General features: G+C 41.2%; 1 protein-coding gene across 1 annotated transcript in view; it reads left to right on the top strand.

Annotated features, from left to right (window-relative positions):
* LOC137977560 (solute carrier organic anion transporter family member 4A1-like) overlaps window positions 1-14,178 on the top strand; it is a 23,038-nt gene extending 8,860 nt beyond the window's left edge. The window contains exons 3-10 of the mRNA XM_068824809.1: window positions 1,416-1,691; window positions 5,509-5,744; window positions 6,342-6,576; window positions 7,394-7,547; window positions 9,487-9,628; window positions 10,771-10,961; window positions 11,627-11,758; window positions 13,243-14,178. Of these exons, the coding sequence (XP_068680910.1) occupies window positions 1,416-1,691; window positions 5,509-5,744; window positions 6,342-6,576; window positions 7,394-7,547; window positions 9,487-9,628; window positions 10,771-10,961; window positions 11,627-11,758; window positions 13,243-13,474 (1,598 nt within the window). The 3' untranslated portion in view covers window positions 13,475-14,178. The remainder of the gene's footprint in view (window positions 1-1,415; window positions 1,692-5,508; window positions 5,745-6,341; window positions 6,577-7,393; window positions 7,548-9,486; window positions 9,629-10,770; window positions 10,962-11,626; window positions 11,759-13,242) is intronic.

Below are 14,178 nucleotides of genomic sequence, written 5' to 3'. Positions count from 1 at the left end.
GCATGGATAGGCGCCTCTGGTAGCGGCTGTCAGTTCATTAGCGATCTCACCCAGCTCACTCTTTCTGAGCCTTCCACGCAGTCGTTTTTAAGGGAGTCATGTTTCCCCTCCTGCCCGCAAACGCGTGCTTACCCTAAAGCAACATTCCTTTCCCGCAGTTTAACCAATCAAATTTGACCTACTGAATTCTGGAAGGTGACATCACACGCAGAAAACCTTTAGCGGGAATTTCAGGGGTGAAAATCAAAGCGCGTATTACGGATTTCTTTATTATCATCAAATTAAGTGGAAATCGCTAGACAATGACTGGATCGTGATTGGCCAGGATTTTCCGCAGGTCAAATTAAATTTTGCGTTTGAAAGCGAGGCCATAAGGGCCAATTTGCATGGAAACAAAAGAATACTAAAATGGCGGCCATTTTGGAATAAGGTGTATACGACTCCCCTAAAAGACGACTACGCGGGAGGCTAACCTAATCTCAAATTGTATTCTGCAGAGTCCCAACTAAATTACTATGGAAACCTCGCCCGTTCGACTAACGGCAAAATGAAAACAAAAATGGACAGTAGTTTTGTCATTTTCCGTAAAAAAGACGTGCAAAATCAAAAACAAAGTCTAGCCAATAATGGTAAAAACAAGTTGAGCAGTAAAACATTGATGAAAGTTCTACATAGCTGAAGGAACCTTTTTCATAACTGAGCGCAGTTTCAGATACACAAACATAGGTGGCGGAACTGGGAGGCGCGAGGGGAGGTGGGAGAGGCAGTAGCCCCGCAATAAAAAAAATTAGGGAGGAGAGCCTCCGCATTTTGGCGACGAAAATATCACTACTAGCCCAGTACGAAATAGGCTCGGCCCATTCAATTTTTACAACATTTAAAACATCACTCGTAATGAAATTATAAAGCCGAATTGTGCTCAAGGCCTACAATACTAGATATATTTAGTTGGAACACTTAGCGAATGGTCCAGAATCATCGTGTTACAAGATCGTAGCTTATACCACATCCCCCTCGCCCCAATTCAATGTTGTGTGAGACTTTTTCGGTCGACTGCTAGTAGTTGTGAACTGAAATCAACATTGGAGGAGGAGGGAAACGTGAATGGGTGTTCCAACAAATGCGACGAGTATTGTAGGCTAGCAATTTCCTCGACTGATTTCCTTTTTGGTGGTTCTAGCGTGTACCTCCGTAGGTACTCTTAATTTCCCTGTGGTCAAATTCTTTTTTTCACTGAAATGTTGGCCTAGTCAACAAGAATTCTCCTTTAGAGAAGGAGATTAGGATTTGGAACAAAAAGAAAGCGAGAGTTTTCGTCCTCTTCTTCCTTTCCTCACAATGAGCTATTGTCCGTAATTTCGATAGTGAACTTTTTTCTTTATCTGTTAACGTTCCCTTTGTTTCTTCAATACTAGACCATTTGTCCAGTTTCGACAATGCAAGCGCAGTTGTGAGCCGAAGGATGGAACTTTGCCTGGCGAATCGAACTGAACTTGGTGCGAAAGTTGACTGTCAGAAAGAGACCAGTGGTGGATACATGAGCAGTTACGCTCTATTCGTTCTGGCAATGGTTGTAGCCGGTGCTGGCTGTACTCCAATGTACGCACTAGGTGTACCATATATGGATGAAAACGTCAAAGCCAAAGTTTCACCAATGTACGTTGGAATCTTTCTGGCCAGTGGTATTATTGGTGAGTTAAAGCAAAGCAGCAAAAATACGGAGTTTATTTATAGAACCCCTCCCTTTGGAGATTCAGCACACCCACTGTTGTAAATGCCCATCAATCAAAACAAAGCTATCTCAGCGTCAAGGGAAATATGATACTCTCCCTAGTAGACTTATTTATAGAACGCCTTCCTTGGGAGATTCGTGTAGAGCGTTTTCACTCACTTGACCAGCAGCCATATTGGATTACTGAAACAAAAGAAAGTATTTGCATAAAAATAGATTTCAATTCCCGGAGGATTTGTTTGGTATACGATCATGGCTGACGTGACGTCATGTGAAAACGCTCTATATGTAATCACATGTGCCCTCGTGCAATTAAGGATTAATTTCACGCACATTTTCAATGTTTTCACAAAATTGCTCTTGAGTCGCGAAGCGACGAGGCAATTTGGAAAACTTTGAAAATACAAGTGAAATCAATCCTTAATTGCACTAGGGCACATGGCGATTACATTTTTATCACGTAAAGGGTACAGTTATTGAGGAAAGCCCGTTCAATGCCGCGACAAATGACAGTCAACTTAACATGCTTTCATTCGATTAAAGATCAGTGGACCTCTTTAGCTTGTACGTTTTGTTTTCCCATTTCAGACCACGTGATGCTCCCAAGGGAGTTTTCCTTTTGTTTTTTCATAAGTTATGCATACATGTGCACGTGTATAAGACCACATTTGAAAGAAACTGTTCCGTAGAGTAACATCACGTGGTCTGAAATGACAAAAACGAAACGTACAAGCAAAAGAGGTCCATAGACCCTTTGCATAAATAGCGCCCAAATTTGAATAACAATACTTGATACATCATTAGCCTCACATTCACGAGAAAAATCCTTTGTCTTGAAACATAAACACGAGGCTAAGGATGTATCAAGTATTGTTATTCACATTTGGGCGCCATTTATGCAAAGGGTCTATTCAAGAACTTGATGCTGTCAACAGAAATAGCGCTTAATTTAATTGAACTGTATTTTACATGTGGACATAAAGCAGTTTAAATCAGAGTCAGAATCTGGAAGAGGATTCGCTTATAACTTCGCTTGCTTTGGATAAGCAACTGTTAACCAATCAGGATCAAATAATCATGCCCTCTTGATTACCAAAAGTGCCCTCGTGATTAAGAAAAAATTCCCTCCGTCTCAGCGAATCAGTATTCAGTAATTCTGCCCCGTAGGTGATAAAATCTCCAAAAAAGCCATCTTATCTAGCGCAAACTCGAAGTTTGCCCCATTTTCCAAATGGTTGAGATCAATTACCCGCGCATGTTCATTACCATATTGAAGGAAGTGAGAGGAGAGGGGGGGGGGGGGGTAAAGTAAATTATTTTTTCTTACTCTGTGATAAACCGCATTTCCCACCTCCCCCTAGCGCAACCACCCAGTGGTGTGGCTCTTATTACAGGACTGTAAAAGTAAAATACCCGCTAATAAAACCGTTTAGGCTAACGATGAAAATAAATTTTGGTATCAAAAATTCGTCTAAGAAATGCGCGTATCTATCTGGTACTCTCTCTAAACGTTTGGCAGTGCCCGATTGAATACTCTTTCCGAAAAAAGCCCAAACCTACCGCCTTGTTGGTGATAGAAAAAAGAGGAGTGGCGTCCAGGCGATCTTTAAGGTAACAAGACGCTTCTTTTAGCGTTTACTCGGAATACCATGTGGCAGGTAAGTAGGGTGATACATTTTGGAAGAGGTAGTTTTTAATTTGAGTGATATTCAAATTTGCTGAGTACAGAAAAAAAAAAAAACAAATAAATGTCTCTGCAGCCAGTTGAAGTCTGGATGGCTCATTCCGTAACAATGGATAAGGTACCGGCGAACATCGCATAGCGTTTACAAATAAATTTAACAGGTGACCTACGATCCTGGACAAAATGGGTTGAGATAATTAAAAAACAGGGGTTACTTTACGCACTATGCCCTCAATATCGTACCCTAGGAGCCACCCCCTCCCCCATACAACCAATGTTGATAAACCCTTCTTCAACATGCTTTGTTCCGTCAAGCAACATTGATCAGGGGTCGCAGGGCATCTGTGAACAAAAAAGAGAGCTTGTTTTTCATACTTGTGACTAGTAGCTATAGAAGTAGTTTGTTTTGGAACAGGTGGTTGGATCGGAAATAACATGAATCTAGCGGATGCAGCGTTATGTTTATCTAAGATTTTGCGGGATCTAGTAGCTTCACATCAGATAAACTGGTTTCAAGTGAATACAGTGAGGCACGGGAGGGTGAAACAAGTGTAGCAACACAGCAACCTTGTGTGCTGTGCATGGTGTCCCAACTTAATTTGGCGAAGATTGTAGGGTTAGTTAATAGGTTGTTGGATCGGATCTACCGGATGCAGCTTTATCTCAAGATGGTTTTGCGGGGTCTAGTATGTAGCGTGACATCAGCTTGTGACATCAAATTGTGAAAAGGCATTCTTGTAATCAATGTGGATAAGTGAAAACCGGTGTCCAGCTGCGAAGGTTCGACTGAAATTGACATTGTTGTGAATAATGCGACAAGTGACCTCCAGCTCTAGGTAGCTGACATGAAGATCGCGAAACAATCAATTAATTAAAAGGAAAAATAGTGACATCGGCGGACGGTGCTCGTACAAAGAACAGCTGAAAGACTGGAAAGAAACCAAGAAATGTAGGCCATTTCCAACCTACCGCTGATGGAAGTTCTATACTGGTGATTTCATCTTGTTGTCAACAGGCAAGATTTAAGTAAATATGATCTTATTCATAACATTTCCCAGAAGACTGAATCCCGGCAGCAATTTCACTTTTTAGCTGCATTGTAATTGCGGCATTTGCCATCTGATCAAGTAGAATGTGGGTTTCGGAGTTCCTGAATCAGCAAACGAAATTAAAAGTGTCACACTGAAGCCTCGACACAGCACCCATCGCTTTGGTTGCTCCACTGTACGTTTAATATAAATTCAGCTTTTCATCGAATTCTGTAAGACGTGAGGCTGGTTGAAGCCTCTCACAAGCGGAAATCTTCTCCTTCACGGCTGTTTTGTAGTTTTGTCACACAGGGAGGTCAAATGTATTGCTCAAAGGGGTGTAGTCCATTGCTTTTAGCCAATGAAATCACCGCCTCGTAATTCTATGGTCCATTTGCTGCACAGAAAAAACTAAATTCTAACCAAGTTATAACTCGGATAGCTTTTAGGTATTCCGAATGACAATATACACTTAATGTATGGTCCCGAGGGAAACAGTTAGTTTTGTTTTCCCGAGAGTCCTGATGTTTCCCGAGACGAAGTCCAGGGAAACATCAGCGCTCGAGGAAAAACAAACTAACTAGTTTCCCGAGGGACCAGACATTAAGTGCTTTGTTATAGATTTAGACTTTTCTTCAACAATCGCAGCAAAACATCCGGAGCCGGCAACAACTGCGAATCGTATCACGGTCGGGGATACATTTGAATTTGATCAGGGCACGTAACCAAGAATCAACCAATCACAGTGCTCGCTTTGTTAAGTGAATGTCTAGGTATATAACAAGGTTTCATATTTTATACTAAAGAGAATATCGCGTTTCTGATTGGACAGTGACAAAAGCATAAATAGGTTATAGAGTGCAATAGAGGTTATAGAATGCAATACGGAAGTTGCCATGGAAACTCAAGGGTGGAGTAATTTTGTTGTAAAAATCGTACGATCTTCCTTGTGATTTTTGGGATTTGTAGTCACTTTGATGTTTTGAAAGTTCTCAAGTTGCACTCGCGTTCATACGATTTCCTACATTGTCCTAAACTTATTGGATTTCTATCGTTGCTTTCAGGTTCTATGGTTGGATTCGTAGTTATATCGAGGTTTCTTTCAATTTTTGTCGAACTTGGAGTGCAGACGTCCTTAACAATTCTTGATAAACGCTGGGTGGGAAACTGGTGGCTAGCTTTTGCCATATTTGGTGCGCTGTGTGTGTTTTGGAGTATTTGGCTGTTGGGATTTCCAAAGGAGTTTCCCCTGACGAAAAAACTGTGGGAAAGAACAAGTGCGGGGCCAATTGCGAAAGACGTAAGATGTCTTTTAGTCGGTAACATGCTACTATTCTTGATTATAAAATAACTTACATATTACGGGGGCTGAGTGAAAGTTTTGTAAATCCCAGACTGCGTGTCGAGTCTGCATAACTGTCTCAAATTCTCTCTACACCCCTCGTGTTTAGATCACGCTGTGATAACACAGAAAGAGTTCGGTAATGCTTAAATGAATAGCAAAGTGACGCGCGTCTAGAGTATTAAAAGTGAGGATAGCGTTAAAACAGCGGCACAGCCGTAACACGAAAAGCAGTTTTTACCACAATTCCCACCGAAAAAAAAACATCCCAGGGATGGGGACAGGGTTTGCCATTTTTTGTACCATATAGGATGAAATGTACAGGTTTCAATGAAAGGATAATTCCGTGTCGGTTCACTTTTGTTATTTGAAGCGGATAATACCAAGAGATAGCCCAAAATAACTAAGTTAGCAAGACACAAGACGAGGTGTAATCAATTTTTCACTAAGTTATGATTAAAGATACTTGAAAATGTTGAGCTTGGTTTAGGCTAGGGTTTCCCATAAGAACTACAAAAGCCCCCCACCCATCACTATATGTCTTCTTTGTTTCAGGAAGATGCTCTTTTGGTCGCATTGAAGAAACTTCCCAAAGCAACAAAACTGGTTTTTTCAAGTCTCCCGTTTATCTTTATAACCATTGGAGTGTGCTTTGACTTTTTTGTTCTTGCATTTGCAACAGTTTTTCAGCCAAAGGTTGTTGAAGTACTGTTCTATTTGCCACCGGGAAAGGCCGCTTTACTTTATGGCGTGGCTGCAGGTTTGAGCGGTTTGTTAGGAAACCTGGCTGGTAAGCTGTCCAGTATTTCTGAATCTGGAAGAGATGATATTTTTTTCAGTGGTGACTTGGGGAGATTAGGAAAAAATCCGAGTGCTCCTCGGCAGGAGTCGAAGCCACGACCTTCCGATTACTAGTTCGGATGCTCTACCACTGAGCTATAGGAGACTCGTCAGTGGTGACTCGGGGATACTCGGAAAAAATCCGAGTGGTCCTCGGCAGGAATCGAAGCCACGACCTCCCGATTACTAGTTCGGATGCTCTACCACAGAGCCAAGGACATTCGTGGAACCGTAGGCCATTAAACTAGGCTAAGGTCACAATTGTATTGTACTGAAACTCTCGAAACGGTGCGTTTGCGCACGATTGAAATGAGAAGGAAAAATCTTTTCATTTTCATTGTCACCATCGAAAAATATATTAGGTCTTCATTTCATCAACCGGGGTTTTAAATAATTTCCATCTCAGTCACTCATTCTTGAACCTGGTTACTAAAGGTCTCGAAAACTTTATCCGAAGATATGTTAGTCACTGTTTAATTAACAGCTTCAATGCGACGGAGATTTCCTCATTGCTTGATGCAACGATGAATGTAAGAATCTTATATGAAGTTTTACATACAAAATGAAACTGACACGAACACACACTGAATAAATCGTCTTCTCCAGGTCTTAATTACCTTCCACCCCTATGTGCGTTTAAATTGTCACGCTTTCCCATACCGCATTCGGTTGGCTGAGAAATGTGGAGTTGAGGCTACCATGTAAGCCGCTCAAAACTAGAATAAAGCTCAACGGTTCATTCACGGAAAACAAATTTCTTGTTTCAGGGGCATACATAAACAGACGCCTAAAACTACGGATGACTTACTGCGCGAGGATGTGCTTCATCATAAGCTTCATAAACGTTGTCTCGACGGGTATTCTGTACATTAAATGCGAAACGCCGAGTATCGCTGGTGTTAACAGACCCTATCAGGACAAGTATGAAATTTTTCTTTTTCAATGTCCCCCTTGTGCCCCCAACCCTTCTATTCATTTCAAGAATAAGGCGTAAAATTGAATTCTCAGTTTTATTGATCCAATCGGGTGGATTGGAAGAAAATTGATCCAGTAAAAGTCAGTGCATTTCCCTATTTAACCCGCTGACCGGGTGGCTTCGTTGGTTGAGCATCGGGGGCGCGGGTTTAACTCCAACTGGCCCACCTTCAACCGACAGGCATTGAGTGCCGTGAAACAATTTACAGCCAAAGCTGAAATTCATCCAATCAGATCGCTACGATAAGCAATGCAAATTTCCATAACAAAAACAAACGGCCGAAAAGCCTGTCGGTTGAGGGTGGTCCTTTAAAATCTCAGTGCGTAAACGCATCTTATATTATATATGCAAAACGCGAGTTTTAAAGTCTGAAAGCCCAAAACTACCGTGTTGCATATTAATTCAGCCGCGTGCACACGCATTGCATTCTTAAACTATTGAGTCTTTGACGTCATTCTCTCCTCGATCCAACTCTCTCAAGATTTTAAAGTTAGTAATGGCGGACCATTAAATAGGAAAATTCCAGTTAAAATAGACAGGTATATATTTTTAATCAAGGCTTATAAAAATTGGGTCACTTACTGTTTAGTTAAAATAGTTTTGAATCCAAAGAAAAATGAGAGTAAGATTTTTTGGTCATAGAAGCACTTTAAAAGTCTTTTCAGATAAGAAATAGAAAGCGTAGCCGTTGTCTCACAATCCTTGTTCATACTTTTAAGTGGGCAACACCTAATAGTCGACCGCCACCCGGTTGGATTCGTTCGTTGAGCAGCGGGGTACCGTTACAGTGTGGGAGGTCGTGAGTTCGACTCCATCCGGACCGACACTCAGGGTCTTTAAATAACTGCGGATAAGGTGCTGCCTTTGCAATTACATCCGCAAATGGTTAGACTTTCACCTCTTCTCGGATAAGGTCCCGTGACACATTCCTTGTTCATAAACTCTTAAAACACTCTACGAAAATAGTAGGGAAAGGAGTTCCCGGCGTTGTTGTCTGGTCTGAATTTAGATCGAGGGCCGCAAGTTTATTAGTTTTGTAACGATGTTAGGTGCTACCCTCGTTAGATAAAGTACTTACCTTACCTTAACGAGACGTCAGAGAGAATCCACACACAACTCATGTTGGGAGGGTCGGACAGATCCTGGTCTTGTGGTCTGTCCTTCTTAATAGCACACTGTAAATGGAGCTTACTCTTTTGTGGCCAAAGGGGTGATGAAACGTACTCTGATAAGCTAAACGTATTGTAAATTATACCGGCACTGTATTATAATAACCTCAGCCAAGAGAAAATGAATTTGTGAATTTCATAAAAGTTATTTTTAGATCGGAAGTCTGTTTTGCGAGACGTCCCGACCATTAAGGATGACGTCATATGAATTTATCTGGCATTGTATAAAGGCTTTCGGAATCGTATACTTCATCCAACAAGTCATTAGATTCAATAGATATTGTAGACTCTATCTCCAACTCCGGGATCTGAGGCAAGATAAACTAATCTCCTTGCTTCTGAAACTCGTTTTCGTCAACAACTTTGCGGACGTCTGGAGAAACATTCTTACGTTTTCGTGACGTCTAATTATAACTTAACTGAAATTGACATATTCCAAGAGCTAGACTGGGAGCTTCCCTCTCTGTTTCCTTAACTTTCTCTTGCCTCGGCCATAAAGAGTGCTTAACTGACTTTCTTGTTCTTTTCCACATCACAGATGGTTATTTGATCAATATACGGTGATAGCTGGCTCACGAATGCGAAATCAATTCTACATGACCAAGGGCTTTTTTACACACTCCTTCATTGTTTTTCCTGCTCCGGTTTCCCTATATTCCGCTTCCAGGGCACACCCTACCAACCTAACTTACTGTATTGCCATTATCTCACATAGCCCTGGCCATATCCAACTTTCCTCACCATGCAACCAGGCCTGTAACTGTACTGGAGTGGACTATGCTCCAGTATGCGGTGGACAGCTCAGCTATTTTTCGCCTTGTCATGCAGGATGCAGTAATTTGAAGAACACAACCAAGGTTCGTGGGCAGTAAGTGATGAGAATGTTAAGGTTCACATAAATCAGATATTGTTTGATGTCTCTCTGGTCTTTGAATATAGTTTAAAAGCTGCAATTCAAAGAAACAACGTTTCGACACTCCCTCGACGTTTTCGACATTTCCTAATGAAGACACTACATATGAGTGTCAAATTCATTTAAACCAGCCGAGTAGCATCACACTTTGTCAACTTGCCTAAACTGCGATTATTTTACTGAAACTCCGCATAAAAAGTCCTCGGTATAATAAAAAAGAAAAGAAGGTACAACGAAACCCACATGGTGTTTTGTAATTTAACGTAATGATATACAGGGAATAAGAATGGCCATGGGAAACGCTCCCACCTCTGCGAGCCCCGGTTCGAATCTCCTGCATGTGTTCGTGTGTGGGCTGAGATTTGTCGATCTCAATCTTACTCTTACGGTTCTTCACCGGGTACTCTGGTTTTCCTCCCTCATCAAAATCAACTCCCATCTTATTCCATGTGGCTGTGCTACTGTTTTCCGAGGTCACGCATGCGGGGTCACGTTCTGGTGTTGACCACAGATCCTTCGGTCCGACCTCGTTGAACAACGCAGTCTCTAAACTGCACGTAATGGTGATTAGCAAGCCAGATATAGTATATATGGATTATTGACCAAGCGTGAGGTCAAGACCTCGACTTCGTTTCAGTCCATAAACACGCAAAAAAAGAACTTGGCCAATATCCAGCCATCTTGACTGAACAAGCTTGGTCAATAAAGGATTTATTACCTGGGATAAAAAAACAAAAATAATGACCTTTGATCTTGCGGGACCAGGCGAGAAATCCCGAGCGGGCAAGATAGCTCTATCTTGCCCACTCGGGTAGCCAATCACAGCGTGGGATTTGGGTCATCTTGCCCGCTCACGGAGCTAGTCATATAATAAATAGTAGTATCCGATGCCGATGTATGACATGATGTCGTTATCATCAGCACATTCATCACATCACCACCGCCATCGTGATGGGTGATACAGTGATGGAGTTAGCCTGGGAACGAGGTTGGTTGTTAATGACAATGAACATGGAAAATCTAATTCCCAGGGATCAGTGATCATCTCACGTCTCCTCATCAGACATTCATTTATTTCATCGACAGGATGGTCGTTCAACTTACTCCAAGTGTACATGTGTCCAACACAACGGAGAAGACCCAGAAGACGCGACAAAAGGCACCTGTATGGTTGATCATGTTTGCGGGCTTAAGTTTACAATTTTTCTGGCCCTTTACTCCTTGTCGGTGTTTTTATTGTTCTTTAACGTCACTCCAGGTATAACAGTGACCTTAAGGTATGTGCTGTTAATTCTGCTTTCAAAAGTATCTTTATGTGTTTTTTTTTCACGGTCATTTCGAGTTTTTAAAACACTTGAGCACCGATGGTCTTAAAGTTTCTAACGGCAGGTTTTCAGTGTTAAAGGCGCCGTGTCATTATCTTTAGCCAAATTGAGCGACTAGTACTGACTGCAAACCAAATAAAGCAAACGTAAAAAAAACTCCTTGTAAAGTAGAAGGAAGGTTTAAATCAGCCAGTATCGAAAAAAACCACAATACTCTTTGTTTGTCCCTCCAAAATGTTGCATAAGCATTGCTTTTATTTTCTCTTGGGACTTTCAATGGTCCCAAGAGAAACAATGCTCGTGCAAAATCTTGGAGGGACAAACAAAGAGTATTATGGTATTTTTGATACTGGCTAATAAAAGAGCAAATACAAAAGGAGTCTACTGAAGAAGATTGAAATGGATTGGAATTCGGGTTTTTGAAAATTGTTAAGCCTAACACTCAAAGTTTGTCTCTGTTGATTATAATTAAATAGTGCGTGCTCGACAAACATTTTTGGTCACCAAGCTTTGACTTGTGTTGTTAATTAAAAGTACCTTTTGGGTTAACGTTAAATTGCAAAATGAATTGCAGTGGCGTTACACAGCCACCTTAATATCCAGTTATTTGTTGTTAGGAGTGTCCCAGCGAGTCAGGAATCCTACGCATTAGGCCATCAAATGAACCTTACTCGACTGCTTGGGGCGATTCCAGGACCAATCGTGGTTGGAGCCTTGCTGGATAAAACATGCATTCTTTGGAGTTCAAAGTAATGATAACTTATTTGTTCTGTTTTTTTTTTTTATGAAGGAATTGTATTCCCATATTTCGTCGGTTCACTCGGATAGGTACAGGGATGGCGCAGTGGCGAGAGCACTTGAATTCCACCAATGTGGCTCGGGGCTCGATTCCAAGACTCGGCGTCATATGTGGGTTGAGTTTGTTGGTCCTCTTCCCTGCACCCAAAGGTTTTTTTTCCGGGTACTCCGGTTTTCCCATCTCTTCAAAAACCAACATTTGACTTGTTTTGCGTTGATTGTTAATTTCAGTTTACAGTGTCCCCAATTTGTGCTCCAGCGACTAACGACTAACAACTAGTACTTAAATGAAGTTCCTTTCCTTTCCGGATATTTTCTAATCCGCACCTTTTTAGCCTCGAACTACAATCACAGGACAAAACCGTTGGGAAGGTTAGCACTTTTGACGTCTTCATTGCTTCTCTCCCCTCCCCCCTCATTCAATGTTGTACAAAAGTGAATGGTTTTAGTGGGAATTGTTGTGTTACTTTCCAACATTGAAAAGGAGGGGGGGGGGGGGGGCTATATTAGAGAAGGTGAAACTATTTCTTTTGCGCTTTAACAGAAGCGGGTTCAAATACAGCTTTGGTGTGGTTCATTCACCCAACCTTCCCAACTACTTTTGTCTATGATTGTAGTCTTAAACAAACAGGAAGACGTCAAATCGAAGTCAAGTCAACTCACTTTTTACTTAACTCATACCGAAAGGATGAAGTAAGATAACGGATCTCCCATCTATGACCCCCTTCCAAACATCTAATTTTAGCTATTCAGCTATTTTAGAGCGGCACCTGATTGGCCAGTTGTAATGACATAATGAAATTTTTAAATATGTGTGGCATTGGGAACGAGAACTTAAAATAGCTTTGCGAAACTATGATGGGTCTTTTACCTGATCCTATTGTTAGCAAGAGAGTTAAAAAATAATTTATGGTTCAGTAACATACATTATAATAGAAAAGAAAAATAGTCTAAAATTCTATACTAATTGTGTGGATTTTAGGGCGTCTAATCGAGTCGGTGACTCAAGTGTGCCAATCAGCGAAAGAGATTTGCGATTACCTTTAGCATAATCGTTTCCAAAATCAACTAAAATTACCCTGAAAAAACCTCTTCAAACTTATCACAGTCGTTTTCCCCAGTTAGAGCGGTTTTCAATCCAGTGTCGAAAAACCAAAACCAAAGTAATCACTCTATCCAATCACAAAGGACAGAGACTATACAGTGAACCAATCAAAACTCGAAGTAACTACACGTAGGCGACACAAAGCGCGGAAAAATGTGCACGCGCGAGCCACGATTGGTTTGGGTTTCACTTCTGATTGGTTGAAAAAGTGCCTCGAGAACTTTGAACCAATCACTGAGTGAAGTCATGCAAAACCAAAGCAATTCACTAATTACTTTCGACACTCAATTGAAAACCGCTGTAATGGTCTCTTTATTGCTATAATTACAGGTGCGGCGAGAAGGGTTATTGTCTTGAGTACGACCACTCTGGAATGGCTCAAGTTATGTTTGGAGCTTCACTAATTTGTAGGATGATCTCCTTAGTGTGTTATGGCCTGTGTTGGTTATTTTGTCGACAACTTGAGGAAAAAGAAAAGATCGCAGGAGCAAGGGGCGTCAGTGATAATAATTGCAGCGAAACCTGTGACACAGGCAAGATGCATTCGACGTCAAAAATATGAAAGCACTAGTTAAAACCAAACACAACATAATGTTTAGAGGTTTTTAATTAAATTTACATAACGTAGTGGAGGCAACAACGGAGAAATATCCTGCTCGCGATCAGTATGGGATTTTGCATGTACCTGAATTTGTTTTCATTAATTAGCAGCCTCAGGATTTTGTGAAGGGGGTTCAGAGAATTGTTCGCCGACCCTTCCATTTCATGATGTTTTGAAATTAACGTCCTCCAGGAACGTGATTTCGAGGGGGATAAGTATAGCTTGTTTAATCTTTGAAACTTGCTCTATTTTGTGATAAAAAAACCACGTTCTTCCGCTGCAAGAAACCACACGTGTTTAATTAATTTCAGCCGAAGCGATTCAACCAAATCTGAATCCGCCTTGGCTAAATTTTTTTTGCCTCACAGGCAATCGGTGTGACAATCATTTTCACTAACAGTGATCAAACTTAAATCTCTCAGAAGTTGTGTGATGGCCAAATAAATTGCTCTCGAGTGTATTACAGCCGGCCATTGATCATTTAACAATTATTCCATGAGCGCGCGTTGGATATGAGATGATAGATAGTCAACGAGGCACGTAGCGCCGAGTTGGCTATAATCATCTCATATCCAACAAGCGCGAGTGGAATAATTGTTTTATTAAAAACGCCCCCAAAATATAGAAAACTAGACTACAATAAAAATAAAAAGGCCAAAAAAAAT

The sequence above is a fragment of the Montipora foliosa genome, chromosome 11 (assembly GCF_036669935.1).
Source record: "Montipora foliosa isolate CH-2021 chromosome 11, ASM3666993v2, whole genome shotgun sequence".
In the NCBI taxonomy this organism is placed as follows: Eukaryota; Metazoa; Cnidaria; class Anthozoa; order Scleractinia; family Acroporidae; genus Montipora; species Montipora foliosa.
This window is presented reverse-complemented; position numbering and strand designations above follow the sequence as displayed.